The following is a 12,810-nucleotide window of genomic DNA, read 5'->3' on the forward strand; positions in this document are numbered from 1 at the left end:
ATTCAAAAGAATACAAGTCTAGTTTATCCAATACATCTTTCTCACTAATAGCTCTTACATTGGCATCATTCATCGATATTGTATCATACCATCTGCAATGTCAACATATATTGTCAGAGCTAGGCAGCAACATAACTCCAATCCTTTCCATTTCAGCTCTCACAATAAAGGCCAACATTTTAATAGTTTTTAAATGTCTTTTTTTCTATCTTCTAACTTTAAATGATTTCTGTACTTTTACCTCTTGTTATCACTTTACTTTATCTTGCTTGCATAATATATCAAAATTTTCTATTTTCTTTCACCTATTTTCTGACCAGCTGAACATTTACTTTTTTACTGCAAGTCTTCATTATCCATAATGTTTAAATTTTGCTTTGCTGTCTTGAATATTTATTTAATTTAATTTGATTAACTCTAGACCAACATTGGCATTCTGTGAAATTCTGCACGATTTGAATTTTTTTTGTGCAGGGGATGGTGAGGATCTGATGTTCTCACAGTTCACCCAATTTGATTTTCTGTATGGGGAAGGTTTTAATGCAATTGTTGTCTTTGGGATTTGTAAGTAATTTCTATGCGGGGTGGGGGAGGTGTGGAAGCTTGATGTTTTTTTTAAAAATGACTTCCATGGTTTTTCTTTGTAATGCTCTGGATTACGCTGTAGGTATTTCACTTAGCAGCCCTGTAAGAGCAGTCTGTTCTGCTTTCAGCCTGTTTGGGTTATTATTGAAGATAAGGGGTGACATGGAATGTGTGCCATCCAATTAGCGGGAGGTTTTCTTGGTGAGGGACAATAAAGTTGGTCTTGGGCTTGTTTGGCAGGAGATGGAGAGCGAAGACGCTGGGGAGAACCGGTCATAGCTTATGATCTGGTGGGAGACCCGTTTGTTTGAGAGGGATTGTGAGCGACGTTCAGAAGGTGGAGTGAGCTTTCATGCTGACCGAGGTCCCAGTGTGTGAGTGACAGAGAAGTTCAAGATCAACTCCAACTTGTGCACATTTAATTAGGATGGGCCCTTTTCTTTTCGTTATTCTTTACCAACCTTTTAGTTAAGATTCATAAATATAATTCCTTTCATCATATGCAGAGTCCCGGCTGTTATTTTGTGGAACTAATTTGTAACAGGGTGGCAAACAACGCAGCATCCACACAAACCAGGGTTTGGGGTGGAAGAGCCGTCTCAATCTCACGGGTTTGGTGGGACTTGAAGGAGTCTTTCCTACACTTACGTAGCCAAGGAAACCAGGGTGTTTCATCTGTTCCATGGCTATCTGGAGAAGACGAATCTCAGAGTTGTATACTACATGATAAAATGAACCAATGATCCTTTTGAACCTTTGCTATTTCTGAATCACCGTATTTTTGATTCAGAAATGAATGATCACCATTTTGCTGAAAAGGCAGAGATAGTACAATAAACTATGAACTACTTCAGTGAATGTAATGGTAGTCCAGTGCAGAAATCTTAGGAATGTACAGTTATGGTGCAAATCTCTTGTAACGCATTGTCCTGCTGCACCTGTAATTATGTTACAGCGCTTGCAGCAAACACACCATGCAGTGGACACGTTTTCAGGAAACATGACATGGGCAGTAGCAGAAGATAGCCAAGAGGTGCTGAGAAGCAGGTAAACGATTTTTAAAAGAGTGGGAAGCAGATGCAGAGAAATGACATAGAGAAGAAGTATGATAAGTGTTCATTATATTTTTACTGAGATGTCCAGAGAAGAGTAACTCTACTTCCAAAAAGAGAAAAATAAAAATGTTTTCAGTACCATGTTGTATCAGAAGACTTGCGCCATAGTAGTTCGATGCTTGAACTGCATGAAACAGAGGAGTGGAGTGGTCACGATTCAGTGTATTGACCTCAGCATTGTTTGCTAGTAGTAACATCAGTAGATCATTGCAATTATCTCTACAGGCAGCAAGGTGCAAAGCGCTGTGTGTAAGGAAAGAACCAACAAATTCATGCATCAAAACTATCAACCATCAGGCAAAAGAATATTATACAAAACTCAATAAAATTAAGATTAAAGATACATTTACTTTGTGGAATCTTCATGAAACTGTACTTATAAAATATGTATGATTTTGTACCCTTTGGAGATGGCAGTAGGATACATGATCCACAAGAAAAAACACAATCTCCAAGACAAAGTCAAAATGAGGGTGACTTTATAAAAATAATTCAAATTACAAGAGGTATCGATATGGTGGATGGTAAGGCCTTTTCTGTAGGCTAAGGAGCAGAGCTTTAGGATACGAGGGGAAAGGTTTAAAAACACCTGAGTAGCAGCGTGGTAGCGTAGTGGTCAGCACAGAGCTTTACAGTACAAGTGACCCAGGTTCAATTCCCATTGCTACCAGTAAGAAGATTGTATGTTCTCCCTGTGTCCACGTGTGTTTCTCCAGGTGTTCTGGTTTCATCTGTCAGTCCAAAGATGTACCAATTGATAGGTTAATTGGTCATTAGTCGGATTAAATTGGGAGATTGCTGGGCAGTACAGGTCAAAGGGCTGGAAGGGCCTATTCTGAGCTGTTTCTCAATAAAAAATAAATAAATAGAACACAGAGGGTGTGAGTATATGAAACAATCATTCAAAAGGAGAGGTATGGTTGAGGCAGGTACAACAGTATCATTTAAGAAACACTCAGATAGGTACATGGAGTGGTGAGGCTTAGAGGGATATGGGTCGACACAGGAAATTGGGACTAGCTGTATGGGCACTGTGGTTGGCATGGAATCATTGGATGAAAGGCCTGCATCTGCACTGTATTGCTCAATGACTCCAGATGGTCAGGGAATTTCTGCGGCTGTGTTTAACATTAACCACCAAAAAATACTCTGAGAAAAGCTGACACTCTGAAGAGTAATAAAGTGGATCTATATAGAGTGACAGGAACAATTACTAATACTGAGATGATCAAAACTGGGTCTTTAAGCTGTTGTGTGAAATCCATATGTGTTTAGCATAAGACACGAGCTTGGTAAATGAACTGAAACATGCCCTTTGAATATTAGCCCACAATATTATGGAAGGGTAATTTATAATTAAGTTGCCTACTAATGCACATTAAAGAGCTGATATAGCATTTGAATAAATAAGAGTTTCATTTAATTGCACTGTCGAGCTACAACCAGCTTAGCAGAAATAAGGCTTCTTAAAATTATCATGAGCCTTCAATGTTTATTTGGTGTTGAGATCAATGAACAGGACTTTTGAGACACATTGGGAGATATTCTGGGCCACCTGCAAATTTTTTAAAGAGCTGAACATTAGCCCGGAATCGACCAGTTCGACTGAACCTGGTGTGTGGTGGCTGAGAGATGAGCCATTAATGTGCTTGTGAGAGTGCGGCAAGAATTTCTGCTGAAGAAAGTAGAGCAGAGTTAGAGATATCAGTCTCAGGTTCACCTCATGATAACCATCTCAAAACTACATACGAAGTCCAGCCTTCCTGAAGCATGAGCATGGTAAGCATTTAGCACCTGTTTCACTCTTTGTCTTCAATTATCATATAACATAGAGAATTATTAATTATATATTTATTGAAATACAGTGTGGAATAGGCCCTTTCAGCTCTTCAAGCCATGCTGCCCAGCAATCCTTTGATTTAATCCTATCGTAATCACGGGACAAATTACAATGACCAATTGACCTGCCAACCAGTATGTCTTTGGACTCTGGAAGGAAACCAAAGAACCCAGATGAAACCCATATGGGCCACGGGGAGAACATACAGACTTCTTACAGTCAGTAGCGGGAAATGACTGGGTCATTGGTACTAGTGTTGTGCTAACCACTATGGAGCTGTGCCACCCCATAGGACAGCACAGCACAGCAACAAGCCCTTCAGCCCTTCAGATGCCAATCTAACTAATCTCATCTGCCGGCGCAGGGTCTGTATTCATCTGTTCATGTGTCTGTCAAAATGCTCCTTAAACGTTGCACATTATTTGCTTCTGCTGTCTCTCCTGGCAGCGCGTTCAAGTTTGTTCAAGCTTTTCATGTAATACTCTCCACCCCGGCAACATGATGGTGAATCTTTTGTTTTGACCCTCTCCAAATCCTCACATTCCTCCTATATTGAGGTGAGCAGAAATGCTTACAATAATGTAAATGTGGCACAACCAAAGTTTTATACAGCTGCAAAATTATTCCCCAACTTTTAAACTCAATGACTCAATGTCCAAACTGATGAAGGCAAGCATGCAGTTCATCTTCTTGACTACACTATGCACTTGTGTTGCCACTTTCCAATGGAAGAAATAAGAAGCAGCAATGATGTGTCATGACAACAATGTTTCAATGATGATTTTTACTCTACAGTTTATATCTGGCCTCTCAGCCATATGCTTTACTTGACGTGACCAGATAAATTTGAATACAGTCACCAACTATTAGAGAAAAGAAAAATAAAGCAAATTAGCTTGTTATTTGCTTTTTTAAAATTAGCATTACTGTTAATTAATGTACATGAAAAATTAATTACATGGATCTGTTTTTTTATTTAATATCTCTTTAAATCATTTAAACACATTTCAAAGATTCAAAGATACAAAGGTTCATTTATTATCAAAGTCTCCATTTCTGAAACTCTTCTTCTCCAAACAGCAAATCACAGACCCCGTCAGTTCCAGAATCACATCCAAGATGAAAAACAGATGTAAAAGACATAAAAGAAATGAAATATATGGTTTCATGATCTATCCAGAAGATGTTGACTGAAGGAGCGTTGTATGCTGGTGCCATCTTGATTGGGCAAATTGCTTTTAAATATCTTTGACCACCTACAGGACAGTAGGAGCCATCTGGCAAGCAAAAGGTTTGTTGCAAAATCGAAGATGACATGAAGTGTGAGCCAGGTTAGTCCTGATCCTGCATAATGTTCAGTTTGGTGTTGTATCAAAATTCATTTTTTTAAGAATACTTATGCCAATCATGCTGGTTTTAACTTAGGATGAGAGTAGAAGTGGATACTTGGTATAATAGCTCTCAGAGAGAGAGAAAGTAGCTCCAAATATGTCATGCCAACATTCCAGTGACCTCCCGTGGGAGAGGAGAGGGAAATACAAAACCTTGCAGGAGGATCTAAAAAGATTCTGAATTAAAATACTGATGTTACAGTTTTCTTCAAGAAGAGATTTCTACTAGGCAGGTATTATTAAAACATTCTTGGTTCTAGAGTCATAGTTGTACAGTTCAGAAGCAGGCCTTTCAGCCTATTACATCCATGCAAGCATTTTCCCCATTTAGACTATCCCATATGTCCACATTAGAATCATAATCCTTTTATACATTGCCTGCTGATGTGCTTTGTAAAAGTCTCATAAACATTGTTAAATTCTATCTGATTCCATCACCTCCTCCAGAAGTTAGTTTCACATATCAAACACTCTCTGTGTAAAAAGAAACCTTACCTTTCAACTCCCCTTGAAAATTCCTTCCTCTCACTTTAAATATATGCTCTCTTGCAGAAGATTTTGACTACTTACCCAACCTCTGCCTCTTAAAATTTCATATACTTTTATAAGGTCACCTCTCCATCTGTATTGCTCCAGGGTAAACAAACACATTTTATTCAATCGTTCCACATAATCCAAAATCTTCCAATCCAGGCAACATGCTAGTAAATCTCCTTTGCATTCTCTCCAATGCAACCATATGCTTCCTATTTTATGGCAACAGAACTGTCCACAGTTTTCCAAGTGTGGTCTAACCAGTGCTTTGTAAAGTTTCAACATGCTATTCTAACTTTTATATTTTATGCTTCAGCTCATGAAGCATATTATATGCTCCAACCATATAATTTGTCTTCTTCATCACCTTATCTACTTGAGTGGTCACTCTCGATAACAAATAGATTTAAATCCCATGGTCTCTCTGATCATCAACATATCTTATCACTCTACCGTTTAGGGTTATGACATTTACCCTATACATCTCAAAATGTCTCACCTCCAACTTGTCAGGAACATAATGCCCAATTTTCCATCTGATTCATATCTTTCCTTCGTCAACAATGCCATCAGCTTCCAGTTCTTCCATAAACTTACTCAGTAATACTGCCTACATAATATTCAAGTAGTTAATATAGAACTGACACATTCAAAGGTCCTATCACTGGCTGCAGACAATCAGAAGAGCATTCATTCAGCATCACTCTCTGCCTCCTATCACTAAGCCGCTTTAGAATGTCATTACCCAGTTCATCTTGGATCCTATATGCTCTATCCTTCTGGACCAGTCTGCCATGTGGGGCCCTGTCAAGTGCTCCACTAAACAAGATAGACAATATGTATTGCACTGTCTTTGGAAAGGTAGTGCCCACTTTGGAAAGTCTGATCACCTGGCTGTACTTCTACTCTCTGTGTATGGACGGAGACTGAAGACTGCAGAACCAGTAGAGAGGACCAAGAAGGTATGGACAAGGGAGGCCCAGGACTGCTTTGAATCGGTGGACTGGACTGTATTCAGAGATTGATCTTCGAGTCTGGATGAGTATGCTGCAGTTGTCACCAGCTTCATTAAAACCTGCGTGGATGAGTGTGTGCCTACAAACAGAATGTGCCTACATTCCCAAACAGAAAGCCACGGATGAACCGAGAGGTTCATACTCTGCTGAGAGCTAGATCTGTGGCAGTTACGTCTGATGACCCAGGTCAGTACAAGAAAACGTATGGAGGGCTATCACAAGAGCTAAGAAAGAATTCTGAAAGAGGCTGGAGGCAACATCAGATCTGGCAGGGTTTGTAGGCCATTACTTCCTACAATGTAAAACCCAGCATCATGAATGGCAGTGATGCCTCATACCAGATGAGCTCAATGCCTTTTATACTCGCTTTGAAATGGAGAATAAAACTACTGCTATGAGGATCCCTGTAGCATCTGGTGACCTTGTGATCTCTGTCTCAGAGGCCGCCATCAGGCTGTTTTGCAGGAGGGTGAAACCCCTGCACAATTGCCATCTATAATTTTGCTGATGGTACACCCATTGTTGGCAGAATCTCCAATGGTGATGACAGGACGTACAGGAGTGAGATATACCAGCTGGTGAAGTAGCAACAAACTTGCACTCACTGTCAGTAAGACCAAAGAGCTGATTGTGGACTTCAGAAAGGTTAAGACGAGGGAGCACAAACTAATCCTCTTAGAGGAATCGGAAGTGGAGAGACCAATCAATTTCAAATTTCTGGGTGTCAATATCTCTGAGGACCTGACCTTGGTGCAACATTTTGACGCAGCTACAAAGAAGACAAGACAGTAGCTATATTTCAATAGGAGTTTTAGGAGAGTTGGTTTGTCACCTAAAATACCTGAAAACTGCTACAGATTTACTGTACCGCATAGAGAATTCTGACTGGCTGTATCACCGTCTGCTATGGGGGGCTGGGCGGGGGGCTACTGCACAGGATCAAAGTAAGTTACAGAAAGTTGTGTAATTAGTCAGCTCCATCATGAGTACCAGTCTCTGCAGTATCCAAGATATCTTCAAAGAGCGGTACCTCAGGAAGGCAGCGTCCATCATTAAGGACACCCACCACCCTCTTCTCATTGCTACCATCAGGAAGGAGGTACAGGAGTCTGAAGCCACATACTCAATGGTTCAGGAACAGCTTCTGCCCCTATGCCGTCCAAATTCTAAATGGACATTGAACCCATGAACACTACCTCAATACTTATTTTAAAATTTCTGTTTCTGCAGTACTTATTTTAACTTAACTATTTAATATACATACATATATATACAGTTATGGTAATTCAGTTTTTTCCTATATTTAATCATGTATCGTATTGTACTGCTGCCGCAAAGTTAACAAATTTAGACATATACTGATGATATTAAACCTGATTCTGATTATATATTTTCTTAGTTACTTCAGCAAACACAATCAAATTAGTAAGGCAGGATTTCCTCCACACAAAGCCATGCTGACAATCTCTGCTCAGCACCTCTTTTTCTAAATGTCCACAAAGCCTATCCCATAGGATTTTTCCTACCACTAACATAAAGCCTACTGGCTTGTAGTTACATGGCTTAAAATGCCCACTGTGTCTCTTAAAGAAAGGAACAACATTAGTCAAGTCAAGTCACTTTTTATCGTCATTTTGATCATAACTGCTGGTACAGTACATAGTGAAAGTGAGACAAAGTTTTTCAGGACCATGGTGTTACATGACAACAGTACAAAAACTAGACCGAACTACGTAAAAAATACAACACAGAAAAAAAACTACACTAGACTACGGACCTATCCAGGACTGCATAAAGTGCACAAAACAGTGCAGGCATTACAATAAATAATAAACAAGACAATAGGCACAGTAGAGGGCAGTAAGTTGGTGTCAGTCCAGGCTCTGGGTATTGAGGAGTCTGATAGCTTGGGGGAAGAAACTGTTACATAGTCTGGTTGTGAGAGCCCGAATGCTTCGCTGCATTTTCCCAGATGGCAGGAGGGAGAAGAGTTTGTATGAGGGGTGCATGGGGTCCTTCATAATGCTGTTTCCTTTGCGGATGCAGCGTGTAGTGTAAATGTCCGTAATGGTGGGAAGAGAGACCCCGATGATCTTCTCAGCTGACCTCACTATCCGCTGCAGGGTCTTGCGATCGGTGATCGTGCAATTTCTGAACCAGGCAGTGATGCAGCTGCTCAGGATGCTCTCAATGCAACCCCTGTAGAATGTGATGAGGATGGGAATGGGAGATGGACTTTCCTCAGCCTTCTCAGAAAGTAGAGACGTTGTTGGGCTTTCTTTGCTATGGATCTGGTGTTGAGGGACAAGATGAGATTCTCCACCAGGTGAACACCAAGAAATTTGGTGCTCTTAACAATCTCTACCGAGGAGCTGTCGATGTTCAGTGAGGAGTGGCTTCCTGACGTCAACAACCATCTCTTTTGCTTTGTTCACATTCAGTGACAGGTTGTTGGCTCTGCACCAGTCCGTTAGCTGCTGCACCTCCTCTCTATAAGCTGATTCGTCGTTCTTGCTGATGAGACCCACCACGGTCAAGTCATTGGCGAACTTGATGATATGGTTCGAGCTGTGTGTTGCAGCACAGTCGTGGGTCAGCAGAGTGAACAGCAGTGGACTGAGCACACAGCCCTGGGGAGCCCCCGTGTTCAGTGTGATGGTGTTGGAGTTCTTGTCTCCGATCTGGACTGACTGAGGTCTCCCAGTCAGGAAGTCTAGAATCCAGTTGCAAAGGGAGGTGTTCAGGCCCAGTAGGTTCAGCTTTCCAATCAGTTTCTGAGGAGTGATTGTGTTAAATGCTGAACTGAAGTCTATGAACAGCATTCGAATGTACGTGTCTTTTGTGTCCAGGTGGGTTAGGGCCAGGTGGAGGGTGATGGCAATGGTTTCGTCTGTTGAGCAGTTGGGACAGTACGCAAACTGCAGGGGATCCAGTGAGGGGGGCAGCAGGGTCTTGATGTGCCTCATGACGAGCCTCTCGAAACACTTCATGATGATGGGTGTGAGTGCAACAGGACGGTCGTCATTGAGGGAGAACACTGAAGACTTCTTCGGCATGGGACGATGGTGGCGGCCTTGAAGCACGTTGGAACTGTGGCGTTGCTCAGGGAGATGTTGAAGATATCAGTGAGAACATCTTCTAGCTGGTCTGCACATCCTCTGAGCACTCTACCAGGAATGTTGTCTGGTCCAGCAGCCTTCCGTGGGTTGACCCTGCACAGGGTTCTTCTCACATCGGCCACGGTGAGACACAGCACCTGGTCATTTGTAGGAGGTGTGGACTTCCTCGCCGCCACGTCATTTTCTGCCTTAAACAGGCGTAGAAGTTATTCAGCGCATCTGGGAGGGAGGCATCACCTGCACAGTCAGGTGATATTGTGCTGTAATTGGTGATGTCCTAGATGCCCTTCCACATGCGCCGTGTGTCGCCGCTGTCCTGGAAGTAACTGTGGATTCATTGGGTGTGTGCAGGCTTTGCTCCTCTGATGACCCAGAACAGTTTGGCCCTTGCTGTTGTTAGGATTGCATTGTCACTTACTCTGAAGGCGGAGTCACGGGTCCTCAGCAGCGCACGCACCTCCGCGGTCATCCATGGCTTCTGGTTGGCACGTATAGTGATGGTCTTGGACAGAGTAACATCATCAATGCACTTGCTGATGTAGCTGGTCACTGATGCTGTGTACTCCTTGATGCACCATCAATAACTCACTCTGAGACGTAAGAAGCGAGGTATCGGCTTTTATTGACTGGAAGAATGAACAACACTACATCCTGGGGAATGAGGCCGGGCATCAGGCCTCAATCGCCTTTATACAGGGGTCTGTGGGAGGAGCCACAGGAGCAGTCAGCAGGGGTCTGTGGGAGGAGCCACAGGAGCAGTCAGCAGGGGTCTGTGGGAGGAGCCACAGGAGCAGTCAGCAGGGGTCTGTGGGAGGAGCCACAGGAGCAGTCAGCGGGGGGGTCTGTGGGAGGAGCCACAGGAGCAGTCAGCGGGGGTCTGTGGGAGGAGCCACAGGAGCAGTCCAGACAGGTATATGTAGTTCACCACACTCCTCTAAGTTGGTAGAGTCGCCATCGGTTGCAGCCTCCCTGAACATGTGCCAGTCAGTGTGCTCAAAGCCGTCTTGAAGAGCAGAGGTGGCTCCAGCTGGCCAGGTTTTCACCTGCTTCTGAACTGGTCTGGAGCGCCTGATAAGCGGTCTGTATGCTGGAATTAGCATAACAAAGATGTGGTCTGAGTAACCGAGGTGGGGGCGGGGCTCCACCCGGTACACGTCGGGGTGTTTGTGTAAACCAGGTGCAACGCCCCCACCCCCCTCCCCAGTACAGGAACAACATTAACTATCTCCAATTGATCCTTCGACAATGTCAGGACTATCCTCTGGTGCATTCTGACATTCCTAATTATATCACAGCTGGAGAAAATCTGCAGGTACTAGAAATCCAAGCACCACGCACAAAATGCTGGAGGAACTCAGCAGGCCAGGCAGCTTCTATGGAAAAGAGTAAACAGTTGACATTTCGGGCCGGGACCCCTGCAGACTTTCTTGTGTTTATGATCCCTCTTACATGTTCAGTGTAATTTCAAATTCAAATTTTATCCTAATTTAGGCTCGTAGCTCATATAATAAAGAAAAACAATCTGAATTTCTTCCATTATTGGGAGTGGATCATAATTTTGATTTGATTATGGACTAATCAAAAATACAGTCAGCTCTGATAAAGCCACACACACAAGGTGCTGGAGGAACTCAGCAGGACAAGTGGCATTTATGGAAAGGAATAAACAGTCAATGTTTCAGGCTGAGACCCTTCATCAGGACTGGAAAGTCAACCGAACAAGGTGGGGGGGAGGGGAGAAGAAGTTCAAGGCAGTAGGTGAGAGGTGAAACTGGGGGACGGGGAGGGGGTGAAGTACAGAGCTGTGAAGTTGATTGGTTGAAAGAGATAAAGGGCTGGAGGAAGGGGAATCTGACCATGGAAGAAAGGGAAGGGGGAGGAGCACCAGAGGGAGGTGATGGGCAGGTAAGGGAACAGGTGAGAGAGGGAAACAGGAATGAGAATGGGGAGTAGGAGAGCCTGCTTTTACTAGTGGATGGAGTGTAGACGTAATACCAGGGATGAAGTTCCTCTTGTCCTCACCTACCATCCCATTAGCCTCTGTGTATGCTATCTCTAATGGTATCCCACCACCAGGCAAGTCTTTCCCTGCACCCCCCCCCCCCAACACAGGGATCACTTCCTACCCGACTCCCTTGTCCACTTGTCTCTCCCCACTGGTCTCCCTCCTGGAACAAGTGCCACATCTTCCCCTACACCTCCTCCCTCACTGCAATTCAGGACCCCAAAACAGTCCTTCCAGGTAAGGTGACACTTCACCTGTGAGTTCATTGGGGTCAGCTACTATATCTGGCATTCCCAGTGTGGCCTCTTGTTTATCCGTGAGACCCAATGCAGATTAGGAGATCACGTACCAACGCTCTGCCCGAAATAGTAGGATCTCCCAGTGGCTGTCCATTTCAATTCCACTTCCAGTTCCCATTCCGGCATGTCAGTCCATGGCCTCCTCTACTGTGCGATGAGGCCACACTCAGTCTGGAGAAGCTACACATTATGTTCCCAGATGGAATAGATAGATACTTTACTGTAATTTCCTTTCAATCAATAAAAGTATCTATCTATCTATTCCAGCTAGGTAGTCTCCAACCTGATGGCATGAACATAGATTTCTCTAACTTCTGGTATTTGAACCCTCCTCCCCTTCACCTTTCCCCATTCCTGTTTCCCACTCTCACCTTCTTCCTTACCTACCCATCACCCCCTTTTGGTACTCCTCCTCCTTCCCTTTCTTCCATGTCTTAGAACATGGACATAGAAACTACAGCACTTTACAGGCCCTTCGGCCCAAAACATTGTGCCGACCATGTAATCTACTCTAGAAACTGCTTAGAATTTCTCTAGTGCATAGCCCTCTATTTTCCCAAGCTCCACGTACCTATCTAAGAAGTTCTTAAAATATCCCATTGTATTCGCTTCCACGGCCGCCACCAGCAGTGCATTCCATGCACCTATCACATCCCCTTAGTACCTATTTCCAAGCACATTATAACTAGGCCCCCTTGTAATAGTTATTTAAGCCCTGGGAAAAAGCTTCTGGCAATCCACACAATCAATACCCCTTATCATCTTATACACCTCTATCAGGTCACCTCTCAGTCTCCGTCACTCCAAGGAGAAAAGGCCAAGTTCACTCAACCTATTCTCATAAGGTACACCCTCCAATTCAGGCAACATCCTTGTAAATCTCCTCTGCATTCTCTCTATAGTATC

General features: G+C 43.3%; 1 protein-coding gene across 1 annotated transcript in view; it reads right to left on the minus strand.

The window, feature by feature from the left end:
• Positions 1-12,810, minus strand: part of LOC140734920 (uncharacterized) — a 127,424-nt gene that overhangs the window by 18,039 nt on the left and 96,575 nt on the right. Inside the window, exon 21 of the mRNA XM_073059624.1 lies at positions 1,780-1,943. Coding sequence (XP_072915725.1) covers positions 1,780-1,943 — 164 coding nt within the window. The remainder of the gene's footprint in view (positions 1-1,779; positions 1,944-12,810) is intronic.

Source organism: Hemitrygon akajei, chromosome 10, assembly GCF_048418815.1.
Source record: "Hemitrygon akajei chromosome 10, sHemAka1.3, whole genome shotgun sequence".
Taxonomy (NCBI): domain Eukaryota; kingdom Metazoa; phylum Chordata; class Chondrichthyes; order Myliobatiformes; family Dasyatidae; genus Hemitrygon; species Hemitrygon akajei.